Below are 27,809 nucleotides of genomic sequence, written 5' to 3'. Positions count from 1 at the left end.
ACTTTATAATATGCAGTTGCCTGACTTTTCTTTTCAGTGCATCTTAGTTATACATATATTACGGTAATTGCATCAGAAACATTCTAAATCATTACAGTTATAGTAATACAGCAACTTATTTTCAGGCAGCAGTTCTTAGGTTCAGATCCCTTTGTGATCAACAGGAGGTCATGATGATCGATTCTCTTCATTGGATTGTATAAGCTGGAGCAAACCACTGATCATATTTTCATGCCATTTTTGTTACAGCACTACTTGATCATAGATAATTAAGGGATCCCTGTAGATTTTCAATCTATCATAGACCTCAGTAATCTGTAACAAAACAGTTTAACTTGCATGTTGAACTTTAAGGTGAAATTTCAAATGTGTATACATTAATACTATTTAGGTCAGAAATCACTGAAACATTGGTAAAATCTATCCGATAATCATGGATCTAAAACCTCTCAGAGACCCTGAAAATGCACCCGAGAGCATCTATTTTCAAAAAATTTTCCAGGGAGGGCATGCCCCCGGACCCCCCTAGTTTCGCTTCGCGCCATTGGCGCTCAATTGTCTGTGTTTTATCATGCCAGAATTTAGGGCTTTAATTTTTTTCTGGGGAAAACACTGATACAGCATTATTTATTAAACTTAAATTCTGGGGGGGGGGGGGGGGGGGTGCACCTGCATGAGGATTTAGTTTGTTTCAATCCTTCTTGACGATGAAACGAAATTGATTTGTCGAGGCAGGTTTTGGGTAAACTGACATTTTTCTATCGCTGTACCAGCAGTGTGTGTTCATACAGTTTATACATTACAAGTTTTGATAATAAATAAAAATGAAACTTGCAGGCCAATGTATTTTATTTTTGTTCCAGGTCTCCTCACTATGTCCCAAGTCCCCCCACAAAAAATAATGACAGAAAAAGAAAGTGAAGCCTGAAGGCCAGTACATGTGACAAGCTGAGAAACTATTGCCGCTTTTCCACTACCAACGCGGCTGAGTTGGGCTGAGCCGTGCCATGCTGAGTGGGGCTGTTGGAGTTGCATTTCGACTACAACCACGCTGAACCGTGCTGGCTGGAAGTGGGTGGACACATTGGGTGGAGTTAGCGAAAGTGGGTGGACGTCACGTGATGTCGTTAAGCGGCGCAAACAGTGACATCAGTGACCTTTTAAGCGGTAGTCTCACGACCCGGATAGTAAACAATAAACATGGAGGACATGGAGTCGTTAGTGTTGCTGGTCTTGGTGCTGTGGCTTGTTGTCACCGACAACGCCAACAGATACTGGCAAGAGCGTATAGATGAGGCGAGGCGCATAAGGCTTCAGAAATTCTCGTAATTCATAATTCTTCTTCTTCCGGGTTTACAGATCCCAGCGTGCTCGCAGGGCGTGTGTGGGCATGTGAGGACACTCCTCCTCACCAATCAGTGCACAGGGGAGTGTCTCCTCACGCCCCTAGCCCTACTCGGCTTGGTTTGGCTCACTTCAGCCCCACTCCAAAACCGTGCGAGTTTTGGGTGCTGAGTAAGGCTGAAGCGAGCTGAGTCGTGCTGCTCTGAGGTAGTCGAAACGCGAGCCGTGTCGGGCTGAAAAAGGGTAGTGGAAAAGGGCCATAATGCTGTGGTAATAGGGTATAGTAAATACTCTCTAATGCTATATGAATGTGACGCTACCTGCAAAGAATTTCACACAATCTACATAAGCTGAAAACTTGTCCAAAGTCGCTCCTATTTAATCTATTAATTTCAGTGTAACCTGGCGACTTGTCCAGGGTGTACCCCGCCTTTCGCCCGTAGTCAGCTGGGATAGGCTCTAGCTTGCCTGCGACCCTGTAGAACAGGATAAAGCGGCTAGAGATGATGAGATGAGATGAATTTCAGTGTAGGAAATAAGGCCGGACCAGCGGACATTTACCAGTAATTTTCACATTTGTCCGTCTGTATTTCAAAAGCATCAAACCGGATGGCCTATGAAACATTGTAAAGATATGGGTCGAATCTACTTTTAACTTTCTTCCAAATGTTACACTGGGCGAATACATTACGTCATAACACGGCCGGTGAAATGGGAGTCCCTGCGGGCGCGACTTTAAAAATTCATAACTTGGCCAAACTTTACAGACACATCTCTTGCCCCGAGACCTTTCGGACAAGCCCAGGCTCGGCCCGATCTAATGTCAGGAGCGAGCGCAGATTGTGGAAAGTTTTAGCACGAGCCCTGGCTCCAGCTGCTCGCGCACGCGGGGATTTAAAACTTCATAACTCTGCCACAGAAAGTCCTAGCCCCGCCAAAATTTACAGGCACTTACCTCTCCCCGAGTGGCACACTAAATAAAACAACAATAAGACACTCCGTATTCACTGTTGTTTTTATTGCACGATGCATTTGAACTAGTGCTTCAGGGTTGACAGTATCTGATCGATCCAGTCAGTTGATCAAGAGTTCAGTTTACATTAAATTTTGCAGTACAGTATTATGTTAAGTGCCAAACTGCCAATCAATGGTTATGTTATGTGCATTTTTTTCCATTCATAATAATAAGACAGTCATAGTTATACGCGTTGCAGGATGTAGATTTATATTTTAATCGAGTTTTTATTTTCTAAAGTTCTAGTCCAGCAGATTTTAGTCTGAATGCCAAACGATATGACCAGGTCTAGTTTTGAGTCATTTTAAGTCATTTTGTTGCAAAGTTACTTGAAATCTTGGACTCAAAATTTTAACTCGATCATGTAAGAATAGTTGTATTGCTAATTACTAAATTTCTTATATACTTATTATATAGTATAAAAATAGTCATCATTGACATCATGTTCCATGAGTGCGATTATAGTACCTGTATATGAGTACCAGTAAGTTGTAACCGACGAACATCCTTGGCCCCCCATCCCGTACTTTTTTCTCGACATGGAACTGACCTGTGTGTGCTACTGTTTTCTTGGGTAGAACTTTAAGCATTTTTTTCTTGACTCTTCTGACATTTTCTGGTAAATTATATTCAATTTGTAGTAGGGATGGCGAAAACTAAAAAAAAATCTTGACCGACCACCGAGCCTCATTAGCCGGTTAAAGTCGGTTAACCTATGAGTTTAAACAGGGATGCAAACGGTGCGCCTTTTGGCGGATGCCGCCTTTTTCACGGCTGAATCGTGCAGATCCGATTTTTTTTTTAGGGGGGGCGTTGGAGTGTCTGAATAATTTCATCAGAGTAAATTCTGTATTAAAATTACTACATAAGCAAATGCCGTTACAGTCCATGAAACATAGGAAGTATGAGAAGAAAACAGTATTTACCTTTAGTTTGTGTGGAGAGATATGATCTGCAATAACATGCATTGTTGGCTACAGACCGAAACATACTTTCAGAATGCACTGGCCAAGGCAGGACTAAACTCCATGTGCCTTCTAATAATAATAAAAAACAAAAAACAGAATAGTAATTTGTAAGCTAAAAAGCCTGTGTCTACACTTTTTTCTTTCGCCGAGTGGCAGCTGTGTTCAACTGGGGCGGGACATGACTGAATGGGTGTTTCTGATTTGTCAGCTGTCTTTAACTGGGGCGGGAGGGCGGGGCATGACTGAATGGGTGTTTCTGATTTGTCAGCTGTCGTCCTTACACCGCATGGCACGCCCCAAGTGTTTACAACACAGAATTCCAGGTTCTCCGCTCCAAAATCGTCAGCTTCAAAACGATTGATTTTTTTTTAACCGACAACCAAAAAAAAAAAAAAAATTAACCGGTTGACGCCGATTCGGTCAACCACCGGTCAAACGGTCATCGGTTAACATCCCTAATTTGTAGTCTAATCTGGCCTTTGAAGATCACAAAAATGTGCCTGAAAATAGCTGAGAAGCCATCTCCAGGCATCTAAAGCCCTTCAGTGGACCCCCGGCCACACTGCTCTGGGCCTTTGGCCCGTCATTCAGACAGGCTGAAATTTGGACGGACAGACAACATGGGACAGCCTGCTTAAAATTCCTTATTTCCCCACACCGAATTTCCAATCCATTCTAAGGGTAGTAGCTCACTGGGCTACGACAGCCTGTGACTAGTTGGAGACGCAACAATTACGATAAAATATGCGAATTAGCGACAATTTTCACTTGGAATCACACTGAATTGATATTCGAATATTTTATCACAATCGTTGTGTCTCCAACTAGTCGCAGGCTGTCGCAGCCCAGTGAGATACACTCGCACTTCCTGTCTCACGGAAACTGACTTGAGAAGGGTTCGTGACGGCTTTGCGACACCAGTGACGCATTTGCGGCTATTTTGAGAGAAATTCTGTCGCACGAATTTTTTTGAACATGTCCAAAATTTCAGCGACGAAGGAGCGACACTTTGCGGCTCATGAGAGGAAATTGAGAAGCCCCGCGAATGTTTCAGGACACTTTTGAAACTCTCTCGCGAATGACACTCGCAATTTGTCGCAAGCTGTCACAGCCCAGTGAGATACTGGCTTAAGTCTCTTCCTTAAAGGAGAACTGAAGTCATTTTTAAACTTGCTTTATTTCTTAATTAATGTGTTATTCAATTACGTTTTCAGTTTTAGTAACCTGATATCGTGACTTGTATTGGCAATTAAATATTATACTTATCGGCTTATTTGGTTTTTAGCCATGTTGAATTTAGTTTGTTTGGTCCACGGCAGGTGTCACTTATCCACGCGATCTTCATGAGACTTGTGCGAGACTTCGAAACATGAAGTGTCAACCAGGTGTCAGTGCTGCCGGGCCTTTCAATTACATGAAACCTGTGACGGAGAACATCATAGGCGCCCAAATCCCAATGTCTTGACTTTCTTCTTTAAAAACAATGAAATTAGCGAGAATTAGCATGCATTTCTTGTAATTGACGCCAAATCCGCACCATTCCCATGTTGCCCCGGGTTCATCAAACTAGCCGTAAGCCTCGCACAGAGCACGAATTCTCCATCAACGGCGATCGGCACGCCATGATTTCGTGGAGGAGCGAGACTCGCATACCAATGACCAGAGCGGGATTTCCACATTAGGTAAAGCTTCTTTTTTCTTCTTTTATGGCGGTTGGCAAACAGCTTTTAGGTGCATTACCGCTACCTTTTGGACTGGAGTGTGAACCAGAATGTTTACGACCCTATTGTGCCAAATTCTCCTAATAATTTCTGTATCATTTCAAAACCTAAAAATCGCCCTAGATCCCAAATTATCTGACCTGAACTGCAATATCTCTCTGATACCTAGTGTCATATGATTTAAATCAGGTAAAAGACTGAATAAAAGAGAGCTATTCAGGACACAACTGTGTGTTTTTAAGATACACCTTGCATCTTAAATCCACACAGTTGTGTAAGTGTGGGTGGAATCGGTGACTTGGAGCTTGGTCCTCTTGTTGATGATGGTCTTTGACACTGGCCTTTCATTTAAACTAAGAACTTTTACCCGACTACATGCTGTGAATTGCGCTGCCGATTCTTGTGACGTGACTGAAAAACCTTTTGTGTCGCAGGTCTGCTTCAGGCTTGTCTCTTTGACAGCAACAGTGCAGAACTTGCCTTTTCATTCACAGGCTCCTTTCCTCCAGGCTCACCACAGGCCCCGACACATCTTTTAAATACTAACTGTATTCTAATTATTTTTGTCATGTACATCAAGACGGATTAAAGCTGTAGACATTTTGCAATAAAAGGTAAAAATAACATTCATAGATTTCTTTATTTATTCATAACTTTGTAGCTAAAAAAGCAGCAGCAGGTTTAAAACACAGTGCTGGGAAAACAGCACTTTGGAGAACTGAAGTCATTTTTAAACTTGCATTATTTCTTAATTAACGTGTTATTCAATTACGTTTTCGGTTTTAGTAACCTTATATCGTGACTCGTATTGGCAACTAATTGCAATTAAATATTATACTTATCGGCCTATTCGGTTTTTAGCCGTGTTGAATTTAGTTCGTTTGGTCCACGGTAGGCGTCGCTTATCCGCGCGATCTTCACGAGACTTGTGCGAGACTTCAAAACGTGAAGCGTCAGCGCCGCCATTTTGAAAACTGTTTTCCAAAAAACGAGTTCAAATTACGATTACTGCCGACTTCTTTCAAACTTTTCTGACTGCTATCAAAACAAACAAAACTTCCAGCTTGATCACGTCAACATTCGAAAGAGTGCGCGCACACGTCTTTTGACAACGTTGATCACTTTGTTTTCCGCTCTATGTTTTACTTCCGTCCTACGATGTCTCATACAGGTCTCAACGAATCTCGTTTACAGCCGTTACTTTGACAAATGCACTGATATATTCATCTCATCTCATTATCTCTAGCCGCTTTATCCTGTTCTACAGGGTCGCAGGCAAGCTGGAGCCTATCCCAGCTGACTACGGGCGAAAGGCGGGGTACACCCTGGACAAGTCGCCAGGTCATCACAGGGCTGACACATAGACACAGACAACCATTCACACTCACATTCACACCTACAGTCAATTTAGAGTCACCAGTTAACCTAACCTGCATGTCTTTGGACTGTGGGGGAAACCGGAGCACCCGGAGGAAACCCACGCGGACACGGGGAGAACATGCAAACTCCGCACAGAAAGGCCCTCGCCGGCCCCGGGGCTCGAACCCAGGACCTTCTTGCTGTGAGGCGACAGCGCTAACCACTACACCACCATGCCGCCCGCACTGATATATTACACAGGATATTTCAAAAACACTCATAACTTGCTATAGCAGTGACGACATAGCTATCAAAAACGCATTCGTATATATAATAAAATCAGAATTAGAATTTAGATTTTTTTTAAAAAATAATACATAGGGCCAAATTACTCAATTCTGATTGGTCAATCAAGGAGGGCTTTTCTCCTTAACACGGGGCCGTATTTCTGAAATGCTATTGGCTCGTTCGTTGCTTGGTTACGGTTACAAAAATTAGTAAATTGTCAACAAAATGGCTGACTCTGCTGACTCAGCAATGCTGCGTTTCGCTATATTTGACGAAGAAATGATAAACCAATTGAAAGCTGCAAGCGAGAATGAAAATACCAAAAAAAGTACGAATTTTTGGCTTTCCGCGTTTAAGAAATGGGCCGCAGAAAGACAAATAAACAACTTTAGTGGCATATGAATTCTGAGAGTTAGACATGGTGCTATCGCAGTTTTATGCAGAAGTTAGGAAAGAAAAATGGGGGAAACTACGAACCAGTGTTGTGAACTTGAATGGCTTCCAAAGTATAATGTGGCATTATAAACAAGTAATCATATGGTGCCTCGTAAAATTAAGGATCAATTTCACTCGTGATTTCAAAGTTTTGAAAACTTTGAAATCACTTGTGAAATTAACCCTTAATTTTACTCGGCCCCATATGATTACCTATGGGCGCGTTCGTGGTGACGTCACGAAATGGTCACATGATGTTTTGGTTGGCAAGAGACTACTTATAAATGGCCGATCGGAGTTATCAGGTCATTAATTAATTATGGTAGTGTCGTGTTATCGGCTGCACATGCAGATTTGACAAGAATCTTGTCAAATACGGTAAAAGCCAAGAGCTTTTACCGTATTCCAAAAAGACCTGAAGCTCAGCGAAAGCTTTGGATCGCAGCAATTAAGTGTGACAAATGGGAACCAACCGACAACGACCGTGTTTGCTTTCGACACACTATGTCTGGTAAGACACATAATTTATTATTTTGTTTTGCGTTTAATATTATGATGTTAGATAAAATTTCCTCATCAGAAATAATTTGTTATGCTATGACATTGCTTAGATATCAACCAAAAGATGAGTAAAAATGCACGAACAGCTGATTTGTATGCAGTACACGAGTACGATTTCCACAAATGCACTCACGGCAAATTTATGTACTTTTTGCAGTATAAATATTTGACATTCGAAGATTGGTCGAACTTTTCATGATATGCATTTGAAGATAAATAGCATAGCCTGGATTTAAAACACTGCTTGTGCATTCTAAATGTAGAACTTGTTTAAGTTTAGTACTGTACTGTATATCTTTGGTGTGTGCATGTGAAGCAACAACATTAACTTATGTTTCAAATATTATATTGTGCCTATTTAATCTTTGTCTTTTTATTATTAGGCACAAAAAGCAAATATAAATTATTTTTTCGCGGTCCGATTTTCATCAAATCCTGTGTTCTGATTGGCTGGCGAGCGGCTCTGTATCCCATGGTACGGACCCCAGTTACGGACCTCTGGCGACTCACTTGTTCACAACAATAAACGTAGCAATTTGTGTCAACATTTATCTTTTTTATAAGATTTTTATCAAAAATCTTATAAATTTTTGCTAGCATTTCTCAGGAGAATAGCATTAATTTTACATCATGGATAGCGATAACGACAGTGTTCACAGCAAAAACGAGTTTTACTACCCTGAGGAAGAAGAAATAAAATAAAACATTTCAGGAGAAAGCTAAAAACCTGTAACTGTTGCTAACGCTGAGCAAAAACATGGCTGAATCCTGAATGACTCCTATTTGTATAAATAGGGGACTACATAGGTGGCAAAATGTAGCTTTTTTCCTGCCATGGAAGTGCACTTGTATACCGAGGAGGAAGCAATTTGCATTACAGCCATGAATGAGGATTCAAAATGGCGGCTCGTCTCCGCTTTCCCTTTCGGGGGCTCTCATTTTCTGTTAGAATTTGGTAAAGAAAAAAATAAATATTATTATTATTTACCAGCTTAAGTTCGGTTGGTATGGTGAAATACCATGACCTTGGCCTTGAATACTGACTGAGGCCCTCTTTCAAGACCTCAGTCATGGTATTTCACAATACGGACCTCCCAGCTGGTAAATAACATTTATTTTTTTCGCAGGCCAAATCCTGCGCTCTGATTGGCTGGCGAGCGGGTCCGTACCGGTTACAGACCCCTGGTGACTCGCTCGTTCAAAACAAAACATAGTAGCATTTTTTGTCAACATTTTTTTTTTTATAAGATTCATTTATAAGATTATCAAAAATCTTATAAATCTTTGCCATCATTTCTCAGGAGAATAGCATTAATTTTACAGCATGGATAGCAATAACGACAGTCTTCACAGCGAACACGAGTTTTACTACCCTGAGGAAGACAAAATAAAAAAATGTTTCAGGAGAAAGCTAAAAACCTCTAACTTGCTAACGCCGAGCAAAAACATGGCTGAATCCTGAATGACTCCTATTTGTATAAATAGGGGACGACATAGGCGGCAAAATGTAGGTTTTTTTTCCTGCTATGGAAGTGCACTTGTATACTGAGGAGGAAGCAATTTGCATTACAGCCGTGAATGAGGATTCAAAATGGCGGCTTGGCTCAGCTTTCCCTTTTGGGCGCTCAAAAATATATTATTTACCAGCTTAAGGTCGGTCCATATGGTGAAATACCGTGACCTCGGCCTTGAGTACTGACCGAGGCCCTCTTTCAAGACCTCGGTCACGGTATTTCATGATACAGACCTCCCTTATGCTGGTAAATAACATATGTATTTCAATAAAACAACTAAATAATTAACACTTGTATGCATCAAGAGACTTGATTCTTTTGTGTATATTGAAGGCGTGTCAATCACATACAGGTAGATATCGCTGAAGGTCAGGTCAGGCCAGGCGCTTGGATTTGGGTCCCATTTGTCCGTAACTGTGTAAGGATCAGGCAGAACTTTGGTGCCACTGTTGTACAGAAGCTTTGCTTCATATCTTTGCTTCGCATCAGTTGGCAACGAACTTGCATACTGCGATAAATCGCTACAAAACTAGGTGATGATGCAACTTTGTCAGCTATTCTGAATGGTTCTTGCCAACCAATTTTGTGCACATGTGCAATATTACGTCACGCTCTAGTTTGGCGAACTCTCCCGTGCTAATCGTCCTTCCTTAGCCTCCTAAGGCCCAAGCTGTTTTTTTACATGCATTTTTTATTTCTCTTTGCTATTTGGGCTTATTAGAACCTGATTAAAAACTAAGCATCATCTTTTGATAAGATGTACTTTTAGAGAAAAAGTATGTCCACATATGTGGATTCTTGTTCCGAATTTCCATAAAGTGCTGTCCACGCATGTGACCGCTAAGCCCTAGGAGGTTAGAGATGAAAGTGGAGCAAAGAAAAAATCCTGAACTTTTGAAAGTCAAACTAAGGGGGGGGGGGGGGGGGGGGGGTCCCCCGAAAAAATTTTAATAACATAACACGCAAAACCCTGCATTCTAGTGTATTTTAGTACTTTTCATTAAAACAAGTTATAACTTTTAAGCCTTTTTCTTTCATGTACATTAATGATTAACATGTCAATATATCAAACACTTGAAGGTCAACTCAGCAAAATCCCTAAACAGTACTGTTAAAAAGTAAAGGTCTGTTAGAGTTTCTAAAGCTTTCAGGTTTCCATGTTGGGGACATTGAGCCTCGTTTATCAATCTTTTAACAGAGTTGTGCATTTGCATAAGCTAAAGTGAACTAAAAATTTCCAATTCATATTTATGCGAGTTGAAGCCAACTGTTTACATTAGTTCGTATTGTCTGTAAATTTAGGCTACATCCACATGACAACGGCAATGAGATTTTTTTTAGCGAGTAAAAAAAAATATATATATCGCGTCCACATGGGCAACGGATCAGTAAAATATCAGGTACATATGGCAACGCAACGCTTGCTGAAAACGATGCAATACACATGCCACACCTCTACGTGCGCTGTAAGACGGTCCCATCGGAGACACCAGAACAATAGAAGAAGTAGGACGCATGCGCATAAACTCCTTCTTCTACCCGGCGTGAAGCACTCACAGGAACAAACACACAACAACAAGATGGCGGCTGCGACTACGCGAGGAAATCATGCCTTCTGTGTGTACAAATTAGTTTTATTAGTGTGCATAGTTTTATATAACTTAATTTTCTTATTGTGTGTGAACATTTTGAAAAGCATTTTTATACAATTTATATAACTTTTTATATCATGTGTGAACATTTTGAAAAGCAGTCTTATCCAATAAAAAAAAGAAATTCAAGAAATGGTTCAGTTACTTGTTTATTTAAAAGAAAAGCTGTATACAAAAGTGAATGCAATGCAGTGGTTCATACAAAACATTGTTGCTGCTGTTGTTACGAATGATGCGCGCGAGAGTGCTGCTTGTTCTAGTCATGTGGTTGTGACGTCATCGTAAACAAATCTGTTCTACTCATCCAGACGACTTCGCAACGGCGCCGTTGCCAGATTTTTCCACTCTGGAACCCGTTCTCAAAAAATATAGTTTTGGGGCACCCAAAATGCCGGTGCTGTGTGGACGCCAGGCCGAAACGATAAAAAATTTTTAACAGATTCACCTGAATCCATTGCCGTGTGGACAGGGCCCTAAACACACCAATGAATACCAAATTTCTCATGTAAATCAGGGTCTCACACTGATCGGCAGCCTGAGTACATTATGTAACAAAAAATAAATTACCATTGCTAGTTTTAGGTAGCTTAGAAACCGGCTCTTCCATTATTGCTGTTTCTTCCACGTTTTCTTGATGATGTGTTCTAGAAGCGGCACTAAAACTTAGCTTCGAAGCCACAAAATGCAACTTTGATGGAAAAAATATATAATAAATTGCTTACCTCTCTTCACGTCGAAAGAAGGAGGAAAGTTTTGCTAGTTTTGACATGGCGAATTATTAACACGAGGAAATACTTGTAATTCGCAACTAAAAAGACTGCAGCTACACTGGCAGCTTGACCATGCTTTCTGGTGCGATTGTGTTGCGCTTGCGCAGAACGGTGTCAGTCTTGCGTGCCTTAGCTCGTGCACCTGATGGCGCACCGTTAACAAAGAACACCTGTCTTTAATCAAAGAACTATGTTTTGGCTATTTAAGGACTGCGCCCAGGCAAGGACGATGCGAAGTATTACACCGCGTCTAACAACGCGAAAAATCCGAAAAATAAATTTCTCCATTCGGGAAACCGGAGATTTAAGAGTTTTGTCAAATTTCCAGGTAAATCCGGAAGACTTTCATCTATACTTCCTTCTTCTTCTTTTGGTTTTATGGCGGTTGGCAACTAGCTTCAATGGTGCATTACCACCACCAGCTGGACTGGGGTGTGGTACTTGAGTTTAACCTTTTCAAGTATGAGGCAAAACAAAAACAAAAAAAAACAAAAACAAAACACCTAAATTATTTTAATTACACCTGTGTTCCTTAAGAAGCTAAATACATAGTTGAAGCAGATTTCACCTGAACTTCTTTGCAGAATGTCCTCCAAGTTTAACATTAATTGTTTCCCTTGCAACTGTAAAATTAGTCCGTCTTTCTTCCTGATATTTAGGACATTGCAAAATAACATGCTCTATAGACTCTGGGCTGCCACAGAATTCACAGTTTCCATCTGCATGCTTCTTTATTATCAACAAAGAACTATTTAGTCTTGTGTGTCCAAACCTCATTCTTGAAAAAGCATCCTCCTCTTCCTTGCTTCTATTGGTATTTCTACCCTTTCCCACTTTGTTCTGGATATTATAGAACTGTCTCCCACTCTGGCCACTGTCCCATAATGTTGGCCATTTTCCCTTAACTACGTTTTTAACCCTACTTTTAATTTTTGCCTTGCTGTAAGCGACTTCGATATCCATGCTGGAATTTCCAGCTGCTTGTTTAGCACATTTATCTGCCATCTCATTCCCTACAACTCCTATATATCCAACTCCTGTGGATGTTCCATCAGTCTGTGGTCGCCAGTGTCCTGTTTTATACCGTGGTGTGCTGGGGGGGCAGCAAATCCAAGGAGGACACATCCAGGCTGGACAAACTGATCAGGCGGGCCGGCTCTGTGGTCGGCGTGAAGCTGGACTCTGTGGTGACGGTGGCAGAGAAGAGGACTATGGACAAAATACTGAACATCACGGACGATGCCAGTCACCCTCTGCACACCGTCATCAGCAACCAGAGGAGCCTGTTCAGTGACAGAATGCTCCTTCCCAAGTGCAGGATGAACAGACTCAAAAACTCCTTTGTCCCTCACGCCATCAGCCTGTACAACTCCTCTCTGGGAGGGAGGGAGGGAGGGAGGGAGGGAGGAGGGGTAACAGAAGGACAGGAAGGAGCAGTAGCCTAGCCTAACAGTAAGCAATACCGGACAATGTGCAATATAAAGTGCAATATCTCTCCTACCGCCGCCCCCTTCTCCCCACCTTCTCCCCCTTCCTCTCTTCCCCATATCTTATTCTTTTTATATTTGTATATGTAAATAATTTATTTTAATTTATCTAGAAGTTTTCTCTATTTCTTTTCTCTGTTTATCTGTAATGATGCTGCTGGAATCTTAATTTCCCTGAGGGAACCCTCCCAAAAGGATCAATAAAGTTTAATCTAATCTAATCTAATCTAATCTAATCTAATCTAATCTAATCTAATCTAATCTAATCTAATCTAATCTAATCTAATCTAATCTAATCTAATCTAATCTAATCTAATCTAATCTAATCTGGTACCCATACAAGAGTTATCTTTAAGGAATACTCCGGAGTGAAATGCTTTTTAGGGCTATTTTCGCATGATTGGGAGTGCATATGTTGAGTTGGTAGCACAATCACGTCAATTGGTTGTGTTTTGAGAAAGGTTTTTTTTTTGTGATTTAAACCGAAAGCGCTAACACGGCAGTGCGAGGGGCATGGCATTTCGCCGATACAAAACGCTGTTTTTAAAACCATTGCCAAGGTCCAAACAACATTACAGTTCAGTGGAAGTGAGTACAGGGTTCCTACACACAAACCGAAGTGTCCCTGGCTCTGTAAGTGTACAGACAGATCATCTAGAAGACTGAATACAAAACATGTACCTTCCTGAAAGTAGTTGTTCTCCAGATGCCATCTTCAGGGGACAGTCTGTAAAAGCCGAGTGCTGAGCTAAATCCTCTGGAAATGCACAATTTCATAGCATTTTATGGAAACACAGTCTAGTGTTTAGTTCGAAATTAAAAGGAAACTGCATGCAACAACATTATTGTCCAAGCGGGTTGGAATTTTGAATGGGAGGTCATGTGATGCTACGAAATTGTGCATTTCCAGACGATTTAGCTCTATTTCGTAGCATCACATGACCTCCCATTCAAAATTCCAACCCACTTGGACTATAATGTTGTTGCATGCAGTCTCATCTCATCTCATTATCTCTAGCCGCTTTATCCTTCTACAGGGTCGCAGGCAAGCTGGAGCCTATCCCAGCTGACTACAGGCGAAAGGCGGGGTACACCCTGGACAAGTCGCCAGGTCATCACAGGGCTGACACATAGACACAGACAACCATCCACACTCACATTCACACCTACGGTCAATTTAGAGTCACCAGTTAACCTAACCTGCATGTCTTTGGACTGTGGGGGAAACCGGAGCACCCGGAGGAAACCCACGCGGACACGGGGAGAACATGCAAACTCTGCACAGAAAGGCCCTCGCCGGCCACGGGGCTCGAACCCGGACCTTCTTGCTGTGAGGCGACAGCGCTAACCACTACACCACCGTGCCGCCCCGTTGCATGCAGTTTCCTTTTAATTTCGAACTAAACACTAGACTGTGTTTCCATAAAATGCTATGAAATTGTGCATTTCCTGAGGATTTAGCTCTGCACTCGGCACTCAACTTTTACAGACTGTCCCCTGAAGATGGCATCTGGAGAACAACTACTTTCGGGAAGGTACGTCTTTTAGACCAGGGGTGGGCAATTATTTTTTCCATGGGGCCACATGAGAAACAAAATTTTGTGGAGGGCCGGACCAAAAGGCTGAACTAAATTCTGCATAATATTAATTGTATTTCTTTATGTAAAGCAGTAAATAACATTGTTTTTACAAGCTGCTAAGACTGGTAAGAGTATGGAAAAAACGAGGTTGCCTTACAAAAAAATGTCATTTATTCAATCAAATTTCCCAAAACAATGGTTAACAAAATGTGAACGTTTGTACTATTTTTTTTTTCAGTCACATTCACCCCAAAACACAATAAAAGACATCACAATATTGTCTTTCTACTCCAAATATCAAGCAAGATACATCATATTATAATAATGATGCCCACATTTGTAGTCTAATCACCTCATTTGGTGTTTTTCAGTTTTTCAGATCTGCTCTCCGCAAACTAAACACACGGCTTTATCTCTGACTTCAGTAAATAAATACTTAGCAGTCCATGTTTTGTTGAAAGCCCTGCATTCGGCATCTACCTTTCTTCTTTTTGCGGACATTTTGGGGGCTAAAGTCTTCTTGTGACCTGCTCGCAACAACGTCGATTCGGTGTAGGGATCAGATCTACAGATCGGCTTGGGCTCCGGCGCCTGCTGGTGACGTCACACTATGTGATTGGCTGGACCGTTTGAAGGATGACGTACAAGTTTGTGGTTTTTCTGGACAAATTATGGAAGTAGTTATCGCGGGATTAGGTTTCGTGGGATTTCATGTCATGTTCATGTCGCGCGCATTGCGTTTTTGTTGAACACAACTTCAAAATAAAAGCAATGCACATTCAGTCCATGCATGAGGTAAAATTAGAAGATACGTTTATTTTGTAATTTCTAATTAACCTTAGGCAGGCCGGTCAGAATGAACCAAAGGGCCGGATGCGGCCCGCAAAATGCCCAGGTCTGTTCTAGACGATCTGTCCGTACACTTAGGCCACCCATTTTTTATCTTTAGGTTCACTGACTTTTTCAACATATTTTTGATGATGTCGGTCGAAATAAAAATATTAAAAAAAAAAGTGTCCTTGTCCAATTTTTTTTTTGCATGGCAAAATTTCAATGTCGGATTAAGATGATAATTTAAATTCAAGAGACACACTTTACATACATACATACATACATACATACATACATACACACATATTGTGTCTGTGTTCTTGTGTACAAGTTTATAACACGGACTAGCATTCCAGTACGTACTTCTCTGAAGGTATATGTGGTCATATGACCGTTGAGCTCTCATGAGCACATCGAAGGCTGATCCGTTCGTGCTACTTGATTCGATAGGACTCTCTGCGCCACCATCCTCTTCTAATTCCACAGTCAGATACTTGCAGCCAAAATCGCGAACTAACGTTATGGCAGGCATATTCAGCATTGCGCTCGTTACATCACCACCTTCTTTCTGAGAACCAAAGATCGTTTTGATCTTTTCATTGTTTACTTTCAACGCTTGAGAGACGAAATCGCCCACGTTTTGGTTAGTGAGACAGTGAAAAGACTTTTCTTTACCACACTTCATGCTTACGTACAGTTGAGGCGATAGCTCGGAATCCATGCTGTCAGCATCAGCCATGGTCAGCACGAGGTTGACACTGTCGTAAAGCGGTTGTAAACACTAGGGCTGTGCTCACAGCTCGCGATACTCGATCATGCACGATTTTCGGGGGAACGATACGATATCGTTTACTCACTTGAAAATCGAAAATCCCATATATGACATTTCATGCATATCTCCCGGTTCTGTAGCAGGTTGTCATCAATTTTCACTTGATTTAAAGCATGTTTCATGCCAGAAATCGACGGAAATTCATGCTTGCAACCTGTTCCAACCAAAAACTTTTTATTTACAAATGGCGCTTCCAGTTACTCAGGGCATGCGCACTAGAAATTAGGCGCTCTGCTTCAATGCGCTCTGCTACAGACACTGCAAGCCGCTAATTACATCCCCCATGTCTCCATGGCCTCGTCTCGAGACTCATTGATTGAATAATTTTGGCGCCAAACGTATTCCTGCCCCCGCTTACAATACATTAAAGACATCGTTTAACTCGATATATCGCGATATATATGGTATGATATCGTGAGCAACTGATGGTAAACGGGCACAGCCCTAGTAAATACCATAAAAACATTCAAGTGAATACTCAATGTCGTACATAGTTTCGTTTTTGGACTCGGCTGAAGTGGATATATACAACACACATTGTCGTTTGTATTTGCGATTCTAATACTTTTTACTTAAAAAAATATGACCTAGTACCAGGGATACAGTGCTGTTACAAGAAAAATATGCGACTTTTTTTTTTTTTTACATTTCTTTTTGTACATTTCAGCGGTTAAAATAAAAATACGCACAGACTTTTAATTTTTCTAGCTGTAGTATTTAACTGCCGTCGGCAGATCCGTGATCCGAAAAATCTAAAATGAGTCGCCTTACAGAGCCAGGGACACTTCAGTTTGTGTGTAGGAACCCTGTACTCACTTCCACTGAACTGTAATGTTGTTTGGACCTTGGCAATGGTTTTAAAAACAGCGTTTTGTATCGGCGAAATGACATGCCCGTCGCACTGCCGTGTTAGCGCTTTCGGTTTAAATCACAAAAAAAAAAAAAACTCTCTCAAAATACAACCAATTGATGTGATTGTGCTACCAACTCAATGTATGCACTCCCAATCATGCAAAAATAGCCCTAAAAAGCATTTCGTTCCAGAGTATTGCTTCACTGGGGAACACAATTTTTGTTGAGTTAGGTCTGACAGCTGTTTTTAACTAATTTTTGGGTGCGGAATCCAAAACTGATCTCAGTTTTTCTCTATCACGTCAAGTTCTTGAACTATAGGATCCCCGTTTTCTTAAAAAATATGAAAAATACTGTACTTAACAGATATGTGCTTGTTTTATAAAAATTTACAAATATTGACATACAATGAAATATGAAAGAAACAGGCATGACTGCAATGTTTAACACTTATGTTTTTACAAAGGATATGGCTACTGTAATTATTGTGTGCAAGTAGTTAAGGTAAAAATTTACGTTTATAGCTTTTTCTGGAGTGTTCAACTTGAGGACTATCGCGTTTGATGCTCCAACAATAGTCAGCCATCATATGTACATCCCATCTACCCTGATAACGTTCTTCCATAACCTTCAAATAGTCTTACTACAGCTAATCAGTGGAATTTTGCTTATCTGGAGGGTAAGCTGTGGAGAAAAAACTTGATGTGCTAGGGAAAAAAAAAAAAAACCTGACTGCAATTTTGGAATCAGCATGCCAATTTTAGTTTTAATCAGCATAAAAATCTAACTCAACAGAAAGTTTTCTTCAAATTGTTCCCCAGTGTTATTTATGGGTTGTTTTACAATCAGGGTACGCAAGCTAAAAATCACATTTAACACTTATCTTCAATATCAAAAGGCTTGACTAAATAAACTTGGCTGTTTATTGTAGCCCTGTGATAGCTCTATTTACCATGCAAAAAAAAATTTGGTGATAACGTTATTTTTTGGTGAATGTATGGCAATATGTGTCATATTTAGCAAAATTACTCGTGTCATTTAGAAAAAGTGCTTTTTTTGACCACAGGTAGCTCCAAAAGGGATGCACTTAAATCATTCTTTATACCATAAAACAAATATGTGGTTCCATATCATTGGAAACATAGTTAAGTTTTAATGTTGAATGCCAGTAAGTTTTCAGATTATTTTGATCAAATTAGTATGTAATTGTGTCAAAAAAAATGTCCTCTCCGAGACAGCTAATTTTTCAATATAAAATAACATATCTAAAATGATTATTTTCATCCTAAAATGTGGTCAAGATATTGGGGCATAAATATTAGAGACAACTAACACAAAGCTTACAGCCTTATATTTAAAAGCACTATGGAAGTAGTGGATTCTGAATTGTCAAAAAAAAAAAAAAAACGTCTGGTGCAAGAACCAGTTTGAATCAATTTGAAATTTTTCCGCACTACCTCATCTTAACAGCTGCTAGTTTGTTTATACTGCTTATTTCATGTTTCCCTGCTATACCTCAAGTGCCCTTGACTGTTTGGTTATTTGAACCAATTTATGTGTGTGTGTGCATATATATGAGTGTTTAGTCTACGTCTAGTTCATATCTAGAGTGTTTATACTGTTTATATTGTCTGTTTGAGTGTTTAGTCCGTGTGTAGTTCTTATCTAGTGTTTATACTGTTTATATTGTCTGAGTGTTTAGTCTATGTCTAGTTCCTATCTAGTGTTTATACTGTTGTTTGTTTTTTTAAATTATTCTATTTTTATTTATTGCATTGCCTGTTTGCACCGTGGGTCAGAGAGGACTGAAATTTCATCTGTGCTGTATGTCGAGCATGTATAGACCCCTTTCACTGACGTCACCCGAAACTGGAAGTAAACAGACCCTGCGCCATTTTGAAAGACCAACAAACTCGTGATAAGGGGATAATAACGGCAGCGGTATGTGAACCCACGAGAATAAAGTGGAGTGGCAAACGACTTAAACAAACAAATCTGAGCTGTTTTATTTATGATTTATTGGCCCAACAGTAGACTTGAAAGAAACCTGTGTGAGACTTGGCAAAAAACTGTGGATATAATGGATAAGTCTGTGCATGATCTGCGGACACTTTGAGGTAAGCAAACGCAAGAAATTCAGATTTAAGACATGCTAAAGTGGCCTCAAGTTGATAACTGTATGAGGAGCAAGCCTCCCAGACTTCTACAATTGAATAATAATAATTTAGGATGGTTTGGGGCTTGCTCGCTGCTGCCAGGTTGGTTGTTGAGTAGCCTGACTGTTTTTTTTTTTTTTTTCCTTGCGTGTGGTATCATTGTTGACGCGAGGTTGTTTTTTGAACATGCCAATGCGGACACGATTTTCCCTGATGAGCTATGACATCAGACGCGATGCGTGTGTGGAGTCCGCGTGATATGTGCGTAAGATAGGCTTCTCATGTGTTTGGAGATCCGCGCTCCGAGACAAGCGCAAGGCTTCTCATGTGTTTGGAGATCCGCGCTCCGAGACAAGTGCAAGCGCACACACCCCCAAGGGAAAAAAAGGGACCCCCCAAAAATATCGGCATAGTTTGAACACTGAGTGTAGGCACTGGGTGTAAACAACAAATAGTTTACAATGTCTGGGTAGCAAACAGATGGCAGAATTGGTGTCAGGTCCTCCTTATGTTTCCATTCTCCCTCCCTTATCATATGGGTCAAACCCATCAATCACAGCCAGTTTCTCCACATACCGTGCCCTTTCTGCAGCTGGTAATGTACTCACATAACCAGAATTATCAGCCATCGTGTCACTTTACTCTCACTCGTACTTTGTTTTATATTGTGAGTGCATGTACTTGGTCTTCCAATATGGCGCCTAACAAAATCTCGCGGCGACGTCATGTGAAAGGGGTCTATAGATCCCCTCGCAGTAAACGTCATTCATACGCAAGAGGAAATTGCGCGCGCAGCCTGGACCCAAAAAAGACTCAGCGACGGTAGAGACGAGAAGAAATATTTGGAAGAAATGCCTAGTTGTTGTGTTGTCGGGTGTCAGAATCGTAGCAGTGATGGGGTTAAAATGTACAGAATTCCAGCAGGATCTCACCCATTCAAAAAAAAAAAAAAAAATCGCTGATGTCTATGGCTACAAGCCATCAAACGCATAGACTGGGATGAAAGCACAATCAAAAATGCACAGCTTTGCAGAGCCCACTTCATCACAGGTAACATCAGGCTATTTATTAAATCTTTCTTTTTTATTCTTTCTAGTCTTCGTTTATTGATGTAGCAAAATACTTTGGTAACGTTTGTCTGATTAGCTGGGTCATAGTTACACAATGTAATGAATATTGTTAGCATGTTAACTTAGCTTTGCATGCAATTTTGTTTGTAGGAGAGGTCTCGCTTGACTCAAGCAGTCCAGATTTTGTGCCATCATTATTTGTGTATGCCGAAAATCACAATTTTAAAGCAAGGATGGAAAGGTAAAATTGTGTGCCCTCACTCTAAATACCAACTTACGTTGACTGCTCTAACCTAGCTCCCGCCCCGTTCAGTTTCATTTCTGCTCTCTGCCTCTCGCTTTTTACGCAGCTCTGATTTCTCTTAGCTGCACTCTTTACACTATCATTCCTTTCATGCCATTACCTCCTGCAAATTGCTATTTAGTGTTGGTATTTGCTGTTGTAGCTAAAGCCACATTGCCATCACATCACTGGCATAATTTGATTAAAACAAAATGAATATGAATGTCCCATTGTTAATCAAGTTGTAGTCTCGCTGTAACCAGAATGTTGATGGCAGGCTACTTTTGTAAATAGGTTTTTTTTTTTTTGAGTTTGACATTTTTTGTAAATAGTATGACTGCCTTCAGGTATCAGAGGAAAACTTACTAACATCGTCCATCCACTCTTTAATTAAATGCGGATCCGGTAGGCGATGTCCACTTGTTAGAGTTAACTTATTTATGTAGCATTCTTGATCTTGTAACGACAATTGTTTTGCATAATCTGACAGCTCATAATGCCGGTCTATGGAGCACTTGCATGTGGTGTCACATCCGCTCCAGATTGTAGACAAACGCCATCTTGTCGGTCAAGCGCCATATTTCCGCCGCCTTTCCGACGCTGACTTTCATTTTTTTTTTTGCTGAAATATTCAAATATTACCGTGCCACAATGCCGGATACTTGCATGGCATATAAATGCCACAACAGGAGAGGTCAGAAAACAGGAAGAAAGTTTCATAGGCTGCCACGGGACCCTGACAGGCGCGCAAAATGGATTGCTGCTATCGGCCGGGCTGATCCAAACAACAAGAACAAGGCATGGGTACCGACTGGAAGGAGCGATCACTGGCGCCTGTGCAGTGACCATTTCATCTCAGGTTCGTCATGTATTTATTTCAGTATATCCATGTGGTTATTTGCAGCATAAGTTTATGACTTGCTCTAATAAAAAAAATTCCGGGAAGTGGGAGCCTGAGAAAAGAGGGTTGGGGCGGGGGAGTGGATTGGGTCTTTAGCGGTGTGGTACGAAAAAAAACAGTAAAGAACTTATAAGAATTTACCACTGTCTTAGTAATAAATCCTTATAAATATAAGGATCAATCCTTATAAGGACTTATAAATAAATATATATGCCATGTATGATTTACTCCTGAAAGTGGTGCTTTTTATACAGTAATATATAATAATAGTGATAGACTACTGATACTTGATCTAACTGATAATATAAAATATTCAACCATAATCGGCTGGTCAGTGCTATGCTAGATACTACTGATATCTAGCATCAGTTAAGTGACTTACCCGGCCAATGACGATAGTTTTTTTTCTTCTTTACAAGATGCCACATCTTAGGGGGGCTGACAAATCCTGAATTTCTGTAAAGATAACTCTCCAGAGATTTATAAGCACGCAGTGCTTCACCACTGAACAGCGAAGGAAAGTTGATTAGGTAATTATGCACGTCTGGGTATTCCATCTCCGGCAGTTCAAGATCCACTGACACGGTCGTGAAAACTCCGTCCGGAAAGCCATAAGGGTCACAAATCTGTAGACTGTTTATTTTAGACATATATCTAATTATCTGTGCATTAGAAAAATGAGCCGTGTAGTCCGTCGGTTGAAATTGATCCATTCTGTACGCGAGTGCAGCAGTATTCAGCTGTGTTGTTGCCCGACAAGATGGCGTCTGTGTACTTTCCGGTCACGTGACTGCAAGATCTCTATGGGCAGCGCCATTGTTTCTGAGTCCAGGCTGCGCGCGCATCCTGGCAACGGTCGGTTTGTTTACAAACATGCGAAGGGGTCTATAGATAGCTACCGCGTGACGTCACCGTACCACGAGATTTTGTTAGGGCGCCATATTGGAAGACCTCAAGTACATACATACATACATACATACTCACAATATAAAACAAAGTACGAGTGAGAGTGAAGTGACACGATGGCTGATAATTCTGGTTATGTGAGTACATCACCAGCTGCAGAAAGGGCACGGTATGTGGAGAAACTGGCTGTGATTGATGGGTTTGACCCATATGATAAGACTCGGGGCAAGGGAGAATGGAAACATAAGGAGGACCGGACATCAATTCTGCCATCTGTTTGCTACCCAGACATTGTAAACTATTTGTTGTTTACACCCAGTGCCTACACTGCTGATGACTTGAAGGCCTACAAAGGGCTACAGGCTTAGTGCCCTGTCACACTACGACGTTCTCACCAGCGTTCGAGTAACGTGTTGCGAAACGCAGAGGAACGTCGAGAACGTTAGAAAAAAGTTACAAGAAAGTTAGACGAGCGTCGGCAAACGTTGGGGAACGTCGAGGGACGTCGGCGAACGCTGAGGGTGAAAAATAGTTTTGGGTGTGCACAAAAATTCAGGACGTTCTATCAAAACGCTACTTACACGTTAGAGGAACGTTACACGAAAGTTTGCGGGCGTTACTCAAACTTTACTCGAAAGTCAGGACGTTCCCTGGACGCTAGGCGGACGCCGGCCCATCAGGGTCGAGTGTCCAGCGCATGCCTAGCGCTTGGGTAACGCTTGCCTAACGCCTGTGTAACGTCCATCGAACGTCTGTCCAGCGTGTCGCCAACGTTTTTCAGCGTTCGTCAGCATTCGCCGAGCGTTCTTAACGCTCATGTAACGCTCTTTCAACATCTTTCTAACGTCTGTCAGCGTTCTGAATTTTTCCAGCGTCTGTGTAACGTCCAGAACATTACCTGGACGCAAGGCAGACGCTACCCAAACGCTATGATAACGCTATCAAAGCGCTGTGGACGCTATGAGAACACTAGGTTTTGCTGCTATTTTGGACCACAAACGTCGCCTGACACTGAGGGAACGTTGGCTGAGCGTTACCCAAGCGTTACAAGACATCGTTGACCTAGAAACTTAATTTGAAGAACGTCGACGTTCCCCGGCGTTTCTCAAATTTTTAAAAACGCAACCAAACGTCGAACAAAACGCTATAGTGTGACAGGGCCATTACAATTATGTTGTTAGTGGCTTGGTTCGTGATATTACAGCTGTTAAGAATAACCTACACATAGTTATGGCCAAGGTAATCTTGTTTATCTTTTAATAATATATCTTTTCAGTTGAAAAATTAACACTTGTTACTATTAAGGTATCCATAATTTAGGTTAATTTATCCAAATTATACATATGTATTTATGATATATGCCTACACAACAACTATGCTTTATTTATATAATAGGAGGGAGAGCAAGCCCCAAACCATCCTAAATTATTATTATTATTATTATTATTATTATTAAACAGTAGAAGTCTGGGAGACTTACTCCTCATACAGTTATCAACTTGGGGCCAATTTAGCATGTTTTAAATCTGAATTTCTTGTGTTTGCTTACCTCAAAGTGTCCACAGATCATGCACAGACTTATCCATTATATCCACAGTTTTTTGCCAAGTCTCACACAGGTTTCTTTCAAGTCTACTGTTGGGCCAATAAATCATAAATAAAACAGCTCAGATTTGTTTGTTTAAGTCGTTTGCCACTCCACTTTATTCTCGTGGGTTCACATACCGCTGCCGTTATTTCCCCCTAATCACGAGTTTGTTGGTCTTCCAATATGGCGCAGGGTCTGTTTACTTCCGGTTTCGGGTGACGTCAGTGAAATCCCTCTATAGCATAAATTATGCTATCGAGGGATTTCACTGACGTCACCCGAAACCGGTGAAAACCCGAAAATGAACACTTTAAAAAGCCCTTCGACGTCGCCAGATGGCATCATGCACGAACGTGCTTATTCATTGGATGGTTATTTGCATATCAAAACGTGTTACGTGAGAAGGAAGTATAGATAAGGGCTGTTTGTATAGATAAGGGCTGTTTTACAATCAGGGTACAAAGTTTGCGTCACAGTCAAATCAACTTTCTATAATTGACAATAAAGTTGACTTGACTGTGACGCAAACTTTGTACCCTGATTGTAAAACAGCCCTTATCTATACTTCCTTCTCACGTAACACGTTTTGATATGCAAAGAACCATCCAATGAATAAGCACGTTCGAGCATGACGCCATCTGGCGACGTCGAAGGGCTTTTTAAAGTGTTAATGAGACGAGCTACAGTACTTTCCCCTGAAACCAGTCGGCATGGTTACACTAAGTGAGGGAGTGAGTTAGCATGTTAGCTTCCTCTACAGGCAAGTTTCCATTAAACTGCTAAGCGGCTGTGGGGAAAAAGATAAAATAAAATACCACACAATAGATTTATATCATCAAACCAGAACACATTTTCGAACTAATTACAGCATTTTGTGCGTTTAAGACTGTTTAGAAACCGGTCCAAACAAGCCGTTCTGTTTTGTTCAGTCGCTGGATTTCCACAAGAATGCTGAGGAAGTTTTTCCACTCACCCCCAGAAGGCACACTTTCAGCTCCCTAATGGCCATTTCAGAGAGACAGAGCAACCTACAACATTTGAGGCATTATTCCCCGTCTCTCTCTCTCCCTCTTTTTTTTTTTTTTTTAAACTGTCTCTCCTCCTCGGTACTTCCAGCGGCTTCTCTTCCTCCTGCAGAGCCCGCACAGCGTCCCTGACCCGCTCCCCCCGCCTAACGGAAACTCACCGAACAAGCGCCCTCAGTCGGGTCACGTGACCCTCCTGTTGCTCATTACGTAAACAGAAAAGAAAAACCCTGAGCGAAGAGGTGCTGAACATACACTACCGTTCAAAAGTTTGGGGTCACCCAGACAATTCTGTGTTTTCCATGAAAAGTCACACTTTTATTTCCCACCATAAGTTGTAAAATGAATAGAAAATATAGTCAAGACATTTTTCTGGCCATTTTGAGCATTTAATCGACCCCACAAAATAATGTGATGCTCCAGAAACTCAATCTGCTCAAAGGAAGGTCAGTTTTATAGCTTCTCTAAAGAGCTCAACTGTTTTCAGCTGTGCTAACATGATTGTACAAGGGTTTTCTAATCATCCATTAGCCTTCTGAGGCAATGAGCAAACACATTGTACCATTAGAACACTGGAGTGATAGTTGCTGGAAATGGGCCTCTATACACCTATAGAGATATTGCACCAAAAACCAGCTAGAATAGTCATTTACCACATTAGCAATGTATAGAGTGGATTTCTGATTAGTTTAAAGTGATCTTCATTGAAAAGAACAGTGCTTTTCTTTCAAAAATAAGGACATTTCAAAGTGACCCCAAACTTTTGAACGGTAGTGTATCTTCAGCGTATTTCCCTTCATATAGAGGATTTCGACGTGACGTCACAGGGTCACGTGACGCCCCGGTGTCCGCCATTTTGAAGGTCAAGCTAGCTAATGTCAACAACATAGTAGCTGGTATGTTACTGTAGCAATGTTTACGTTCAGTCATTTGGATGACTGTTAAAACCTTTCAGTCTCAAGTTTTTCCTTTACTGTATTTACTAGTTTACTGAGCTAGCGCGCTAGCTCGGGCAGGCTGGGAGCGAGTGCGCTAGCTCAGTAAACTAGTAAATACAGTAAAGGAAAAACTTGAGACTGAAAGGTTTTAACAGTCATCCAAATGACTGAACGTAAACATTGCTACAGTAACATACCAGCTACTATGTTGTTGACATTAGCTAGTGCTAACAGCTAGCTGCTAATACACTGCTACAACACAGACACCGACCCTAATAATACAGTTCTTGGTCATTGCCTGGTAACAGCAAATTTATAACGGGCCATGTCTCAACAGACTAAGAAGTTATTTCAATGACATTTAAGAACATTTTGTTTATCCTGAGGACCGAAAGTAAATGAAAATGTGAACAAACCTTAGCTGTAATAAGATGGCGACCACCGGCTCCAGGGACGACCCGCTGATGTAGGCATGTTACCCAGCCTGGTTTTTAACAACATAGGTATACAGATCATGTGGGCCGAAGTCAGGTAAAGACAAGGGCTTCGTGTACTTCCGTACGTCAGTGAACAATCCTGGTGGAAGCAGGTAAACGTCGTTCTCTAAGCCTGCTAACCTCAATTTTTGCAAATACCTCTCCCTCTGCTCGCCCTGTAAATGCCCTATGTCGCTGGATAGTGAAGGTGTTTTCTGCATCTCACTCCTTTTTCTTTTATGTTTTTTCCCTGGTATTTCCCACACGCCCGACTGCAGGTCAGGAAGATCACCCGCGCTGCAGCACTACAAAGCCAGAAAAAGATAGCCTGGTAACGTGTACAGATCACGTACACCAGCATCATTGATTTTCTGGTGATATCGCTTCTTACTCGCGTCATCTAGGCCGGATAAAATACTCGACAATGAGAGTTCGTCATGATCAACAGTGTATCGCTACCGGTAGTCGCCATATTTGTGACCGTCAAAATGGCGGCATAAATATTATCGCTATGGAAACAATGACGTAGGCCGAAATCCTCTATACACATGGAAAAACATTTCCTGGATTCAAAAATGGCTTCCTACACTTCCTGTCCAACCAACCAGCATTTAATTTTCAGAACATGATGTGTGTGTGTTTTAAAGTAAATAACCAAACTATCGATTATTATTCATCAATACAGTTGTTCATTCATAAACGTACATAGAGTAATAAATACCCTGGGCTTGATTATTTATTACACACACAAATTTGCCCTGAAAATAATGAAGGTGCTTTTATTTTTTTCTATTTTTAATTTGATTTGTATTTCTAAGTCCCTGGTCTAACTGTTAACCAAAACTAATAAATTATATATATATATATATATATATATATATATATATATATATATATAGAGTTTTTATTTCGTCCTCAGTTGGTTCAGCAACACGCTCCATCATTTTGTTTTTCTGTACTCACAGTATATGAGCTGATATCCTAGTAGTAGAGTAGCCAATCAGAGCACGCGATTGCTCATATCCAGTGAATGTGAATAGATTTTTTTCTATCTAGCAATCTTTTATTTATATATATGCATCTCAAAAAATTAGAATACCATGAAAAAGTTCCTTTTTTTCATAATTTAATTCAAAAAGGTAAACTTTCATATATTCTATATTCATTACATGTAAAGTGAAATATTTAAAGCCTTTTTTGTTTTAATTTTGATGATTATGGCTTATAGCTCATGAAAATCAGAAATCCAGTATCTCA

General features: G+C 40.8%; 1 protein-coding gene across 1 annotated transcript in view; it reads right to left on the bottom strand.

Annotated features, from left to right (window-relative positions):
• The window catches only part of rab31 (RAB31, member RAS oncogene family), a 63,336-nt gene extending 38,065 nt beyond the window's left edge, over positions 1–25,271 (bottom strand). The window contains exon 1 of the mRNA XM_060906217.1: positions 25,087–25,271. Within this exon, the coding sequence (XP_060762200.1) occupies positions 25,087–25,122 (36 nt within the window). The 5' untranslated portion in view covers positions 25,123–25,271. The remainder of the gene's footprint in view (positions 1–25,086) is intronic.
• Between the last annotated feature and the right edge of the window lie 2,538 nt (positions 25,272–27,809).

Source organism: Neoarius graeffei, chromosome 23, assembly GCF_027579695.1.
Source record: "Neoarius graeffei isolate fNeoGra1 chromosome 23, fNeoGra1.pri, whole genome shotgun sequence".
NCBI lineage: Eukaryota > Metazoa > Chordata > Actinopteri > Siluriformes > Ariidae > Neoarius > Neoarius graeffei.
The sequence above is the reverse complement of the archived record's forward strand: the minus strand, read 5'-3'. Positions and strand labels throughout refer to the sequence as shown.